Genomic DNA, 14,188 nt, shown 5'->3' with positions numbered 1-14,188 from the left:
ATAACTCAATACACATACAATTCCCTAAAAGTAGTGCCTGCCACATAATAAGCTTTTAATACTTGTGGGCATTATTAATAGGATAAATAAATAGATCACAGATCTTTCTCAAAGTTTAGTGAATCTTATCAAGGATAATTGGATGGCCAAATTTTCAAACTATGAATTAAACCTGGGTTTAAAGCAAGGTAGACCACTGCCAATGATAAGTTAAGCACAGTTAAGCTTGGAGAAATGGTTGGTCTTTAACAATTAAGTCAGCCACAGGCTCCGATAGCAAAGGCAGTTTGACTTAATTTAGATTCAGCAACAGGTAATGTTCCAAGGTGAGCACACATGTGTTTATGACAGTTACCTAAAACTAGTGAAAACTAATTTTTTAAGATCAGGGATGAGGCTCTCTCTTCTCTGTGCTCCAATACTTGTCCCTATGTGACACAAACACATAGATTCAATAAGGGCACCACCCTGACTTTCATGAGCCTACCACTCCATCAGTATCAAATCACTCAAATACAATTACCTGTGCACATAATATTAACATTTGCCTATTGATGAGCTAACTGCTTTGTATATGCTTCTTCATTTAAACCTTAAGTATCTAGAGAGCTGATTAGAATTGTTTTTTCACTTTCCTATACAATTCTCAAGAACTGTTTTCAAAACAAACTGGTATTTATTGGAGTTTTTAAAATGCTCTTTTAAGGACTGTTAAACATTCAGAAAAGTATCTGACTGGAGACTTAATTACCACAAATAACTGACAGTAATCTAACCCTATAATGATAGAACTTCTGAAACTTCTGTAATTAAGAAACGGGAATCAGGACTAGCTACTTATTTTAAAAATAAAGCTAAAGGCCAAATTTTATGTTTTAGATCATATATCAAGAGCTATACTCTTGTATCCTTAAACTTTTCAATAAACTACACTAGCAAAAATGAGGAGAACAATTACTGCCCCTACTGTTTGTGAAAAAAGTTTAAACAAAGTACATTTACTAAGGAAAATGAATAAACAAAGGACCTTTACCTTTAAGATTTCATTTCCTTATCAATTAAATATGGCTGGACTACTTGTAAGCCTCTCTCAATTTAAAAAGCAATCAGTCTGCTTCCACAAAAGGAATGCAAAGCAATGTCCTAGCATTTGAGCAACATCAGCAAGACCCCAGTGAAAACATGTGCCCTATACTCAGCAAAGTACAGATGGTTCTTACACTCAGTGAAGTACTGCCATTTTGCCAGATAACCAGTCTGGGCTATATAGTGAATCCAGGCCAATCTGAACTAAATAGCAAAACCCTGCCTCAAAAAACGAATGAACGAACGAACGAACGAACGAAAGAAAGAAAGAAAGAAAGAAAGAAAAGAGAGAGAGAAATATGTGTGTTTTTAATTGACAGATAATAATTGTAAATATTTATGAGCTTCGGTATGAAATTTCAATGTAGGTATACAATGTGCATTGACTGGATCAGGGCAACTGGCACATCCATCACCTGAGACATTGATCATTCCTTTTTGTTGGGAGAATTCACAATCTTCTCTGACAGCTATTTTGAAATATTCACTTAATAGCTGTCAACTACAGCTATTCCACTATGCTGTAAGACATAAGGAGTTATTCTTCCTAGCCAACTGTTCCCTGGTACCCATCAACCATTTTCTTGTCACCCCCTTTCAGGCTCTGGTAACTATTACTTTATGTTCTGCTTTTATAAGACCCATTTTTTTTATTAGCTTTCACACATACAAGTTTTTATCATAATAAATAACATGTAGTATTTGTCTTTCTGTGCCTAAATTGAAAACTTTAAAAAGATTTGAACAGATACATCACAAAAGTAGGTATACTGATGTCCAATAAGCACATGAAAAGATGTTCTACATTACCTAGTTGCCACAGTTTGGATGTTAATTGTTGACCAAAGGTTCATGGGCTAAAAGGCTTAGTACCCGCTGTGGTGTTATCAGATGCAGTGAATCCCTTAAGAGATGGGACACAGTGGGAGGTCTTCTCATCACTGGGCAAGTGCTCTTGAAGGAGACAGTGGTACCTCAGCTCCTCCACTCCCTACATCACGAGGTGCTGCCTCATTAGAGGCCCAGACCAACAGGGCCAAGTGGCCGTGGGCTGAAATCTCTAAAGTAATGAGCCAAAACAAACCTTTTCTCTATACAAGTTCATTTCCTCATATTCTGTTCATGATGCTCACACTCATACATATGTATATGCAAAATGGGGACCGTGTAATGTATGTAAATTATATTTCACTAAAGGTTACCAAGAAAACCTTCAATGTAACTGCTTTTTGTAATATGAAACTTTAGCAAAGGGTCTGTGGGACGATGTTAACACCAAGGCTCTTCAGAATCCATATACCTGTCGGAGAAACATGAGTCTTCCTCAGACCCGGGATACCCACAGCTCACCTGTCAGGGCTCCTCCCAGGCTCCCCCTCCGCAGCTGCTTCCCATCCTCGCTCAGCGGCCTTTTATACTTCAGTGACTTTCCAGACCCAGAAGCCACATCTGGGTTGCTGCATTTCCGAAATGGCATAGGTGGAGGAGACAGTATGTGGTCAAGCTGCAGAGAAAAGAATAGTGTGGTCATTTGCTGAGATGCCCACGGCAACCCAGAAAAAACACCAGTCACTCAGCTCTCAGCCTGCCTTTTCCTTCTCTAATCCCTTTCTCCCAACCCTGCTTGAAACTTGGCTAGCTTGAAAATTTTAGGATTTCACAGCAGTATCTTCCAATCTTCCAACAATCTTGCTTACTGAAAAATCTCAATAAAAAGATTTTGAATGCAGGTTACAATCCAACACCAGGTCATGCAATCAATTTTAGCAGGTTGTGATATTGCATCTTCTAATGCAAGAAAATAGAAATCATTGAGGTCCAATGAAGAAATAAAAAGTATTGTTTCATGAAAGTTTTGACTCAGTTACATATGCAAGTGTCACTGGTCACTATATGAAATATCTTTTTGTGGACCATGGTTCCCTGCCTCCATGGAAAAATATATTCTAGAGAGAAGCAAGAAACCACTTCTTTACTTTTCTTTTAAAATTCACTTATTGCTCTCAATATATGTGCAAGAGAAAAACTTCTAGGCACCACTGTCCTTAACGCAAATCAATACATCCCTACATCACCTTATGGTTTTTAAAAAGAAAACCTGTCACAAGAATCTGAAAAACTAAAGTCATTTCAAGAGAGAGATTTCTACACAAGAATCTCTTGTATCACAACACTTATCTCAAGATCTGCTCTGCTTTTATAAGAAAGCATTGATTCAATCTTTTTTTTTTAGAAACCTTTTCACTCTTACAGGGGTCCATACCATCTAAATGTTTGCCTCCAAGGAAGTATATATACATATGTACGTGTCTAGATAATTATTAAGGACAAAAAAAATTCACGCGCATATACATTTGCTCAGATCATTAAGGACAAATAAAGAGATATTTATGGAAATTTTAGCTGTCCCAGAAAAGGACCAATTTTGTAGAAATTCAAAAATAGGTAGCAATGCCCAAAGCCTGGCATTTTAGGAGACATTTGATATTTGTTGTTGTCACAGGAAAAGAAATGGCTATTTGAATTTTGGCTTCTGAATTTTTTTTCAGATTAACACTATCAAATATATATATATATATATATATATATATATATTTAACATTTATATATACTAAAATATATATTAAATATACATTAAAACATATTAGCTACATTATATATAAATATATGTATATATGTATAATTATATATATAGTTATACATATGTATATAATTTTTTTTTTGGCATGGAGAATTGAACTCAGAACCTCACACTTGCTAGGCAGGTGCTATGCCACTGCGCTATGACCCCAGTCCTTACCAAATATATTTATGGGAAGAAGAAATTCAAGGAGTACGTCATCATCATTTCTCTGTGAGCTGCAGCACTGTTAAAATTGTTGCTTTAAAAGAAATCTGACCCTGCCTTTAACCTCTTCCAAGTTAACTGAGATAGAACAGCCCTCATTAGCTCTGCTGCTTCAAAATGTCAGCTTTCCTTTAAAGCCACTGGTATTCATTAGCGACACTCAACAGCTGCATTTCAAGCACTTCTCAGAAAGTGCCATTTCTTTTTTTTTTTTTTTTTTTTATTGGTACCAGGGATTGAACTCACGACTGTGCGCTTGCAAGGCAGGCGCTTATACCACTGAGCTAAATCCCCAGCCCCATTTTTTTTTAAGCTTTTTTTTAGAAAGTGCCATTTCAAAACCCTGGAACTCAGGACTCTGCTGTGTTTCAGTGGCAGTTGGTGCTTTAGTGAGAAGCCCTTGAAAAACTAGCTTTTTGTCCACTCCAGGATCCAAGCCAGATCATCAGAAGAACCAATGAGGAGATGTACCTCACCAGGAGGTATCTATGGAGAGGCTTATATCAGCATCTCCTGGGCCTCCAAGGAGGGATTCTGTCCCTCCTCATACATTGTGCCCTTAAATCTTACAGACAGTGAACTGCAGCCAGGGAAACCTGAACAGTTCCACATTAGCTACCAGAAGACACAAAACCCAAACCGTGGTCCAACTGCAGTCAGACCACCACACAGTGTAGAGGTTATGCTCTCTTTCGTCTTCCTTGGCTCTGTTTTGTGTCCTTACTGCCAATTTTTGCTTGCCACTTATTTTTCTTTGAAGTTTTTCAGAAGAAAAGTCAGAACTGAGGAAAAGTGATATAAGTTGTACAACAAGCTCCTCTATTCTGTTTTCCAATGACAAACTGTGAACTTTTAGCCCCATTGCTTTTGCTTTCTCTCCTTCTCTCCACACACAAATGCACAAGCACACACATTATGAGTACAACTTATAGACGACATAGATTCTTAACACATTAGTATAAACACATTAGTATACCTCTTCTAAGAACATGCATTTTCTCTTAAATTCACCTATCTTGTATTCTAAGCATTTGTATAAGGTGTCTCAAATTTGTCATGATCAAGGTCAAGTACAAAAACTAGGAAAAATTAATGTAGACTTTGTAAGTTGCTCTTTTCCATTACACAGAAAAGTTGCAGCCACAAGGTGGCAATGTGCCATAGACATTCAACCAAGTGCTCCCATAAGAGCTCCTAGTTCTAGTAAATGCACCATGAATAGATGGATGACCTCCCGTCCAAGCGATAAAGCAAGTTAATGTCTCTTCTACTTAGTTGTACTCTCTTAATTACTAGTGGCAGCTGCATAAAATACAAATATTTATTGTTTCAGGTTCACTGGCTTCTGCTACTTATTTTTCATTCAGCTTGCAGAATTATAATTAATTACTCTGGGGAAGAGTGTTATATCACAAATTAACAGACGGTGGAAAAAAATAAGTAGAAGAAAGGAGATAACCCCTAAGTAAGAAGTGTGTGATTTCCTCACATATTTCAACAAAGCATAAAAGACATGAAACAAACTAAAAAACAAAGAATAGGAAAAATAAGAGAGAACTTTTCTATCATATATATATATATATATATATATATATATATATATATGTACATATGCCCATCCACAAACTATCAATCCCTAAGCCAAGACTTTTAATCAGAAACATAACTTCAAAAGGGAAGTATTATTTTAAATCTAGGAAAATTCAGGCAGAAAACTGCGAGAGTAGCAAATGTTTCAAACACAGTATGAGTAGAAAAATCTATCAGCACAGTACCATGCTGTAAGACCCCATTTCCTTCTTCTTATCAATTCACGCTCCCAATAGGGCTCTCTCTAAATGTATCATTTGTCCACATTTGCAGTGCTGTCAGTGCTTTAGTATTCTTTTTATAATTCATCACAGCTTTTCAAAATAGTTCATCACAGCCCTGAAATCTATTTTCCATTTTTTATCCTGATTTCAACACTCATGATCCCTTTAAAAACACTCCATCACACCCAACAGCTTACAGTACATATCAAATGTGTCATGGTGGTCATTATCCTCTAAGTGATTTCAGCTTAATATTTTCTAACTTCCCTAAACCCAATCTTCATACTACAAAGAGCTTAAAGATAGAGGTGCCTTGAAACTTTCACTGGTGCCTAGGGCATCCACGCTTGGGTTTGTTCCACTTGATTCAAACACTTGGAACATCCCTGCTGAAAGTGACAGTGGGCTCATTCTCTTGTGCCCTAGCATGCTGCCGGCCACTAAGGATTCTCCATAAAAATGTCCTTGTGTAATTCATCAACAGCAAATATTGATTCCTAGCCACTGGGTTTGTGTGAAAACTCATATTAATTTTTGAAAAATCCTTTAGTTCCAAATTGAGCCCAAGAACACTTTGAAAAAGAGCATTTGCCCATTGTCGTAACAAATAGGGGTGAAGCAAATAGGGGTGAGCACACCATGACGTGTGAGCGTCAGGCACTGCTCGTGCTAGCAGCCTATCACGGGTAACAAGAGCATTCCAGACAGGAAGTGCGTAACAAAGGTAAATCTGATGCAGATTTAGAGAAAACTTTCCTAAATTATAAATTCTCCAGAACTGCTAATTTTGTGTAATTCATATAACAGAATGTTTTCTGTATTTGTCACTCCTACCTATTGTTTGCTTGTGTTATAAATTACCAAGTGCGGAAGACAGAAAAAATCACCATGCTTACATACAACTGCGGCCATCAAGAAAGATGAACTCAAAGTGAAGGCAAATCTTTGATGAGGTTGGATCTTTTGATGTCTCTGCCATCACCTTCATCATCACTGTCTCCATGGACCACAAGTCACTCTGTCTCCCTATCTGTCTCTCTTTCTCTCTTTCCCTTCCTTCATTTCTTTCCTTGTACTAGAGATTGAATTATAGGGCCATGTACCAAGCTACATTTGCACCCCTTTTTATTTTGAGACAGGGTCTCATCAAGTTGTCTAGGCATCCACCACTATGTCCAGTTGCATTTCTTTTTCTATGGACACATTCCCAAATAATCCCATTTATCCACCACTAAAAGGCGCACCATCACACACTACACCCACACCATCTGAACATCAAACTTTCAGCCTTAACTAATTTCTCAGGCACTAATTTCCAGACTGTCATGCTCAAGTGCATTTCTCTAATTCCTAGTTTCTAAACATTAACAATGATCATATGAATAGAAGTCTCCTGGTTCAAAATCTTACAGTTATTCTTTTTTATTTAAAGAAAAAAAGCAAAACAGAAAAAAGGATAGAATACAGAATATCAAAAAAATTAACACTAAGAAATCAATAATTAATAAATTATATATTGTCATCTTAGGAATAGTTGTTCAAGTTACAAAATCAAAGCTTAAAAAGTGGACAATCAAACAATGAGAGTGCAAACCATTCTGTTCAATGATCCAACAAAAACTTAGTAATATGGTCATCTAACTTACACACTTAAACATACATACAGTTATAACCTTTAGAGCACGTTCCTTCCCTTTCATATTTATAATATCTATTATACACTTTGGATCTTAATACTCCTTCAGTTTTTATTATTTTTTACACTAGAGAGACAATGTGATATTTACAAATATGAGTCTTATTTCACTTATGAGGATAGTCTCAAGTTGCCTTCATTCATCTATAAAAGCCTCAAGATCATCTTTTGGTATAGCTGAATAATATTCTGTTGTATAAAAATACCACATCCTTTTTATCCTTATAGTTTTTAACTTCTCTTTCTCATTCCACAGCTCACCTTTCAAAGTGCATTTAAGTAGCCTATAATGTCACCATTACTACTGTTATCACCTTGTTTCTGTCTTTGTGATCTCTCTATGGCTTCTCAATAGGTCTCACTGTTTTTATGCTGGTATCAGGACAGCAGCTAGTGACCCTTCCAAAATGCAAACCAGATGTTCTAACTCCTGTGCTGGTCTTCCCATGGCTTTTCTGCCCAGAAAAAGAAAAAGTAGTCTACCTCTATTCCAAATTTTCTGACCCCAGCATACACCATTCTATTTGATTTACCTTGATCTCTTGCAAGACCTCAAATGTACAAGCAACTTTCCACACAGGTCCTTACCTTTATTCCTTTCTCTCCCAAAAGACATTGTAGGTACTGGCTCTCATACCTGTCTGTCTTCCAAGGCTATCCAAATGTACTCTGTGCAGGAAGCTCTCAGCAATTACCTATATAAAATGTGTAACTTTATTCTCTCGTTTTTCTTTATGACCTCTATTGCCATATTACATACAGGACCTTTTGTATTTTTTCTTGCTAGTCTTCCTTTACTAAAATATATGTTACAAAAATTATGCACCAGTCTGTTTTGTCCAAAGTTCCATCCTAGAACAGTACTCACTACATAAAACACAGCCTGTAATATTTGTAGAAAGGACAAATGAATTGCAAATCTCTAGTGTTTAGTTAAAATGTGGCAACTGGAAAAAAAGGAAAACTCATGCCATAAACAGCTTTTACTGTTGAAAATTAGAAATTATATTAAATGGTACTCAAGGTGAATGCTAAAATGAATCTCTGGTACTGTGACAAAATTCAACACCTCATGTATGGAAAAGACCCTTAGGTTATGGCCAATGGCATATTTTCAAAGAGTCTTTTTTTAATTCTAAACTAATATGCTAATTTTTGAACAGGGCTACCCTGAAGGTGATTCCTAAATAATGAATTATCCGATCTTTTAACTGCATCCCTACTAGCATATTCACTTGCGTTCATCAATACAACCTTCCCTAGCCCCATTCCTCTTTTCTGTAATTGTGCATTCATTCTCAAGATGTGACACATGCATTTTAAAGACCCATCCAGAATGCACGTGCCCTAAGGGCAAAGTTCATCAGTTCAAAGGGATCACCACTGTCACTGGCATACATAATAGGGCTTGCTGGTAATGTTTTTACACTTTAAAGAGAGAGAGAGACTAGGAACACAGGTTATGAGGAAGGACATTGTTCAGTTATTCTGTGTCATGATATTAAATATTCCAAACAACCAAAAATATGAAAATATATGAATTATAAAACTGCATGACCATATATGTCATCTTAATTAAGCGTGTGTGCTTTCTCCCATTTCTGCCACCCAATAATCAATCTGGCAACTTGAAGTGACTTTATTGTATTTCAGATTGGACTTTATTTTTAATACAAAGCCTACAATCAATATTTTAAATTTTGATAGAACAGAATTCTGTAGTTAAGATAGTCATCCAATTCATACTAATTCCATGGTGGTGGATATTTAACTCTTCCTGTGCCTATTTGCTCATCTCCAAAATGTTATTAACAATAGCATCCCTCTCCTGAGGTGACTGTGAGGACTGATAGCATTCAAATGTGTAAAACACTTCTAAAAGCACTGGGCACATGGTAAGTGCACTGTGTCAGTACTAACATTTCCATGTACAAAGTCATGCCTTTCATTTTCCAAGCACATATCTCTTTGTGTTCGTCACAATATTGTGGTCTCACAGAAACTGACTGCAATTTTATTGATGTTTTGGGTTTCTGGTTTTGTTGTTTTATTTTGGTTTTTGTCTTTTTCTTTTTCAGACAGGGCCCCACTATGAATTTCAGGCTGGTTATGAGCTCACTTTGTAGCCCAAACTGGTCTCAAACTCACAACAATCCTCCTGTCTCAGCTTCCAGAGTGCTGGGATTATAGGGGTGTATGTCACCATGTCCGCCTTTGATTTCTGTTTTTATAGTTATTGTGGGAATTTGTTTAAAACTGCTATATAATCCAGGCATGACGATGTATACCTGTAATCGCAGCACTCAGGAAGCCAAGGCAGGAGGACTGTGAGCTGGAAGCCAGCTTGGGCTACAAAATGGGTTCAAGGCCAGACTGAACTGCATATTGAGACCCTGTCTCAGAAAGACAAAACAAAACAGGGCAAAAAAGAAAAAAGAAAAAAAAAACCCTGCTACATAATTACATCAGTCCAAATGAATACATTCTGGAGCAGAAACTTCCTAAGGAAGAATAGCCAACTTCATGTGTGTCCTCAGCCACATTTTGGCATAAAGCAGAACATAAGTGGTGAGAAGCCTACTCCATCTACGAATGGTCAGGGACAGAATCCCAATGCCAGGCCTTTGGCAAGATATTTCTGCCTGAAGTACAACCCTCAGAGGCAGTAAGGATGAGCGAGAGGGTGACTGAGTATTTTGGGGCACTCAATCTGAAGCCGTGCAGAGAAAATGAGAGCAGTAAGAAGACAGAGGAGGAGGCCTTTAATGCGGGCATGGGAGAGCTCACGGGGCAGCTGGGTACAAAGGCTCTCAAACAGAACAAAGAAGTGGCACTAATTTTATCAGTTTTGGCTGGGGAAAGAGTTTGGGAGGTGGGTAGTGATATATTAACCACTGTTTTGAAGAAGCAACTGCCTGTGTAAATCAGGAGACAGAAAGATTTACTGGGAGCTGGGAGAGGAGGCTTGGGTGGTTGTGGAGTCTTGGGATTGGAGAGGGCTCTGCGCATGCGCAAAAAGGGAGCGGAAGGTTTATCTCTGGAACTAGGAGGAGGAAGCAGAAGTTACTCTTGGCGAGGTAAGTTGTTTCTCTGCATCTGGTACCAAGTTGGGAGGATGTAGCTAAACCCCAAGCTAGCAGAACCTATCAGAGGGTACATTGAGAGGGCTGGCATAGTAAGGACTGGACAACCCAAAGCACTGCTGATCACCATCCCCATCCATCCTCCTGACTTGCTGGAGTTGCCCTTTTTAAAATCTGCTGCCTGGCAAAGGATGTCCTGTCTATGCATCAGCCCCTCCAAGTAGTGCCTCTCAGGCACTCATTTCTGTGCTCTAGAAAAACAAGAAACAGTGGTTATTCTCTGCCCTGCCTGAAGAATGTGTAGTGCCCCTTTCCCAGCATCTTAAAATCTAACTATAGACTTGAGTCAGATCATCAAGAATGACAATCCTGGACCACACTGATGTGGAGCCCATTTATGGATTTCACTGACATTCATTTTGGATTATGCCACCCAGAATGTGTGTTTCCATTTAATTATACTGTAATAAATGGCCCTATAAATCCAGATACTTTTTTCTATAAACATGTGAGGAAGGGCCTGTAACACACTGTATCTAACTTGTCAAGTCCCATCTCTTTTATGAATATTTATTAGGCAGCTGTGCCAGGTATTACTCTGAGCACAGCAGTGGGCAAAACAGCAATAAACAGACAAGATTCCCTTCCTGCCAGGAACTTCATTCAAAGTAGAAAGAGAGGCACCTGCGGAAGAACTTTTCAGTTCTCTTCACTAGAACTAATGGTGTCACTGCTGGGCTGTGCTTTGTGATCCTGGGAGCCTGTGGACCACATACCTAGTCATACTTCTCTCAGACCCTAGAAATCCATGAACCCCAAAGCAGGTAGCCCTTCTCCAGGAAGTATGGCATGACTCATCTCAATCAGACTTCAATTTCCCCTTTGCTATTCTGTTTTAGTCTAGCTCTCATTGCATCCTCTAAACCAGTGGCATCCCTCTAAACCAGAGGGATGTTGGCAATGGAGCCATTTTTGGGTCACACCTTGGAGGAAGTATACTGTTATCTACTCACTAGAGGCCAGGGATGCTGTGAAATGCCCTACCATGTGCAGGGCATCCCCTCACAAAAGGAAGTACCCAGCCCCAAACGTCAACAGCACCAACAGTGACAGAAGCCTTGCTCTATACTTAACTGCCCTTCTGTCTCCACCTATTTTTAAATTATACCCCTTGCTGAGGTATGTGCTCTTGCAGGTTATCTTAACACCTTTTGAGAATAAGAAAGTGGATGGAGCAACAGTATGGATCGAATTTTAGCAAAAATTGTTCCTGTCAACAAGAGGTGGCAAACCAACACTTTCCTGAGCAACACTAATTTATCTAAAGATGTTAACTGTTTATTATAATTTGCTTTCTCAATAATGACCATGTTTTGAAAAATAATGTATTAATAGAATATATTGAAACTGTCCTAGATTCCAATATTATTTTCTACCTTTGGTTCTGTAATTAATTCTTGGAATCATAAACTTCAATTAGCAATATTAAATGTGTTTCATACACATCCCCAAAATATGTTATTAAACTAAACTACAATGGCATTCACCTAAATAGAGCTGTATCACCAGAATTGATTTTCTTTCTTTCCTTCTGAGAGAAATATGTAAATTAGAACTTTGCTATCACTGTCTAACTTTTGTCTGTCAGCTTCAAGAAAGTCAATTCCTTTGCTCTGAAAACACACACATATACAAGTGCGCACACACACACATTTGCACACACACAGTCTACCAGAAATATAATCTTATCACACAGCAATTAAATGCAGCAGGCACTTAATTACAACTGACTATAATATGTACATTAAAGAAGAAGTTCAATTGCTGAAAGTCGTAAAAAACAGAGCTAATATTATTTTATAGTTAAAAGAACAGGGTATTTGTATGTATAGTTTTCATAAGAATCATTTCTCAAAGTTTGATTTAGGAACCATGACACTAGAGAAAACACAGGAAATATACTAATTTGACTTTGCATATTTATCACCTGCTTTCCTGTCACTTTAATATTCTAGATGTTTCTCTGACCTTTATTTAAGGATCTAATCTATGCCTGAAGTTGTTTACTTATCTGAAGTCATTAAATTCCCCTGATACCATCCCATCCCCATCGGCAACATAACTAAAGATTCTGACCATAGTTAGTAAGCAGGAAAAGCAAGCACTCCTCTGCAGTTATCTTCCTTCTGTTTAAAGCCACAGTGGAAAATTCCCATATGCTACCACAAAATCATGACATTATGTGCCCACTTGCCCTTCTGAAAGAATAAATTTCCAGCTAGAAAGTGGTATTATTCCCATTCTACCTTAAAGAAACAAATGAAGAAAAGTTAATCATTCAAAACTTTCAGCTCAGTAGGCAGTACCTCAAGAATGAAGTTCAAGATTACTAACTCCAGAGTCTGTGTTCCTTTCATTTTCCAAATCATCCCCAGATAAGAGCTCACAGTAGTTAGTGTAGCACATGCAGCCCAGAAAGCTAAACTTAGCTTCCCCTTACCACTCAAGTCTGGGAAGATTCCAAGAGGTGACTGAGGTATTTTTGTTGTTGTTTTTTGATTTTTAAGGTTGAGTCCCCATACGTAAGTCAGGCTGGTACTGAACTCACTATGTAGCCCAGGTTGGCCTTGAACTCATAGCAATCCTCTTACTTTAGCTTTTTAAGTACTAAGGTTATAGGCATGCACCACCATGCCTGGCAGACGATTGAGTTTTTACATTATGGTATCAACCAAGCCAAATGGTCCAACGTAATCCTAATCAGTGGCCTACCTAAATTTCTTTCAGTCAGAAATACAGAATCACAAAGCATTAGCACCAGAAAGGACTTAAAAATCATCTGTAGTCTAGTTTCCTGGTTTCACTGGAATCTTAGACCCAAACAAGTCAACTATTCAAGTTTGCAATGATACTGGTGGACAAATCCAGACAAGAATTCAAACTTCTGGATCTATTATCCACTGACTATTGGTCTGTGTTCACATACCCACTTTGCTTCCTGCCAGCCCCAAATAGTAATCACTCTGTTTCACCTTGGATGACTCCCAATGGTTTTCTATTCATAGACACTTTATCAATCTAGAGGTGCTCTAAAATACTTTTCCAAACATATGTCTCTTACAGAGTATACAGTGTGCTAAGGAAAGATACACTGTAGACACTGATCTGTAGACACTTTTATTCAAGATCAGATTTTGTGAACAGCCAGATACTGGACTATAATTAGGGTCAAAGGATGATGGGGCTTCGAGCAGCCCTATTCCAGCACCTGGCTAATTTGTTTTTTTTTTTTTTTTACTGTCATAAACAATACGAGTATTACTAATGCCTTGACTCACAGAGAATATGATCCCCTTCACAATCTAGAAGGCAGTCCAGAACAGGGAACAGAAAATAGGGTATGAACATAGCTAATCCTGCTTCTGACTTGTGGCTTTTCAATCCCATTTCCCATGTTCTCAGGGAAGGAGAGATATGACAGTGTCCCTTCCACCCCATCAGCATCACACATCACAAGGCCTCTAAGGTCCCAAACATCTGTCTTTCTGCAGCCACCAGCTGCACCCACGACATGTGCTCAAAGAGCCAGCAGCACATTGCATCCTGTATCCTGCAGAAACACTGTGGTCTGAGGCACACTTTCAACCAGGACTGTATTCAA

The 14,188-nt window shown here is 38.1% G+C and overlaps 1 protein-coding gene across 6 annotated transcripts in view; it reads right to left on the bottom strand.

Annotated features, from left to right (window-relative positions):
- The window catches only part of Mast4 (microtubule associated serine/threonine kinase family member 4), a 541,638-nt gene that overhangs the window by 390,652 nt on the left and 136,798 nt on the right, over window positions 1-14,188 (bottom strand). For all 6 annotated transcript variants that reach the window (XM_063258271.1, XM_063258276.1, XM_063258273.1 and 3 more), the window contains exon 2: window positions 2,437-2,590. In XM_063258271.1, coding sequence (XP_063114341.1) covers window positions 2,437-2,590 — 154 coding nt within the window. The remainder of the gene's footprint in view (window positions 1-2,436; window positions 2,591-14,188) is intronic.

This window comes from Cavia porcellus, unplaced genomic scaffold (genome assembly GCF_034190915.1).
Source record: "Cavia porcellus strain 051 isolate PalLab524CR breed Dunkin Hartley unplaced genomic scaffold, mCavPor4.1 scaffold_11, whole genome shotgun sequence".
Lineage (NCBI taxonomy): Eukaryota > Metazoa > Chordata > Mammalia > Rodentia > Caviidae > Cavia > Cavia porcellus.
The sequence above is the reverse complement of the archived record's forward strand: the minus strand, read 5'-3'. Positions and strand labels throughout refer to the sequence as shown.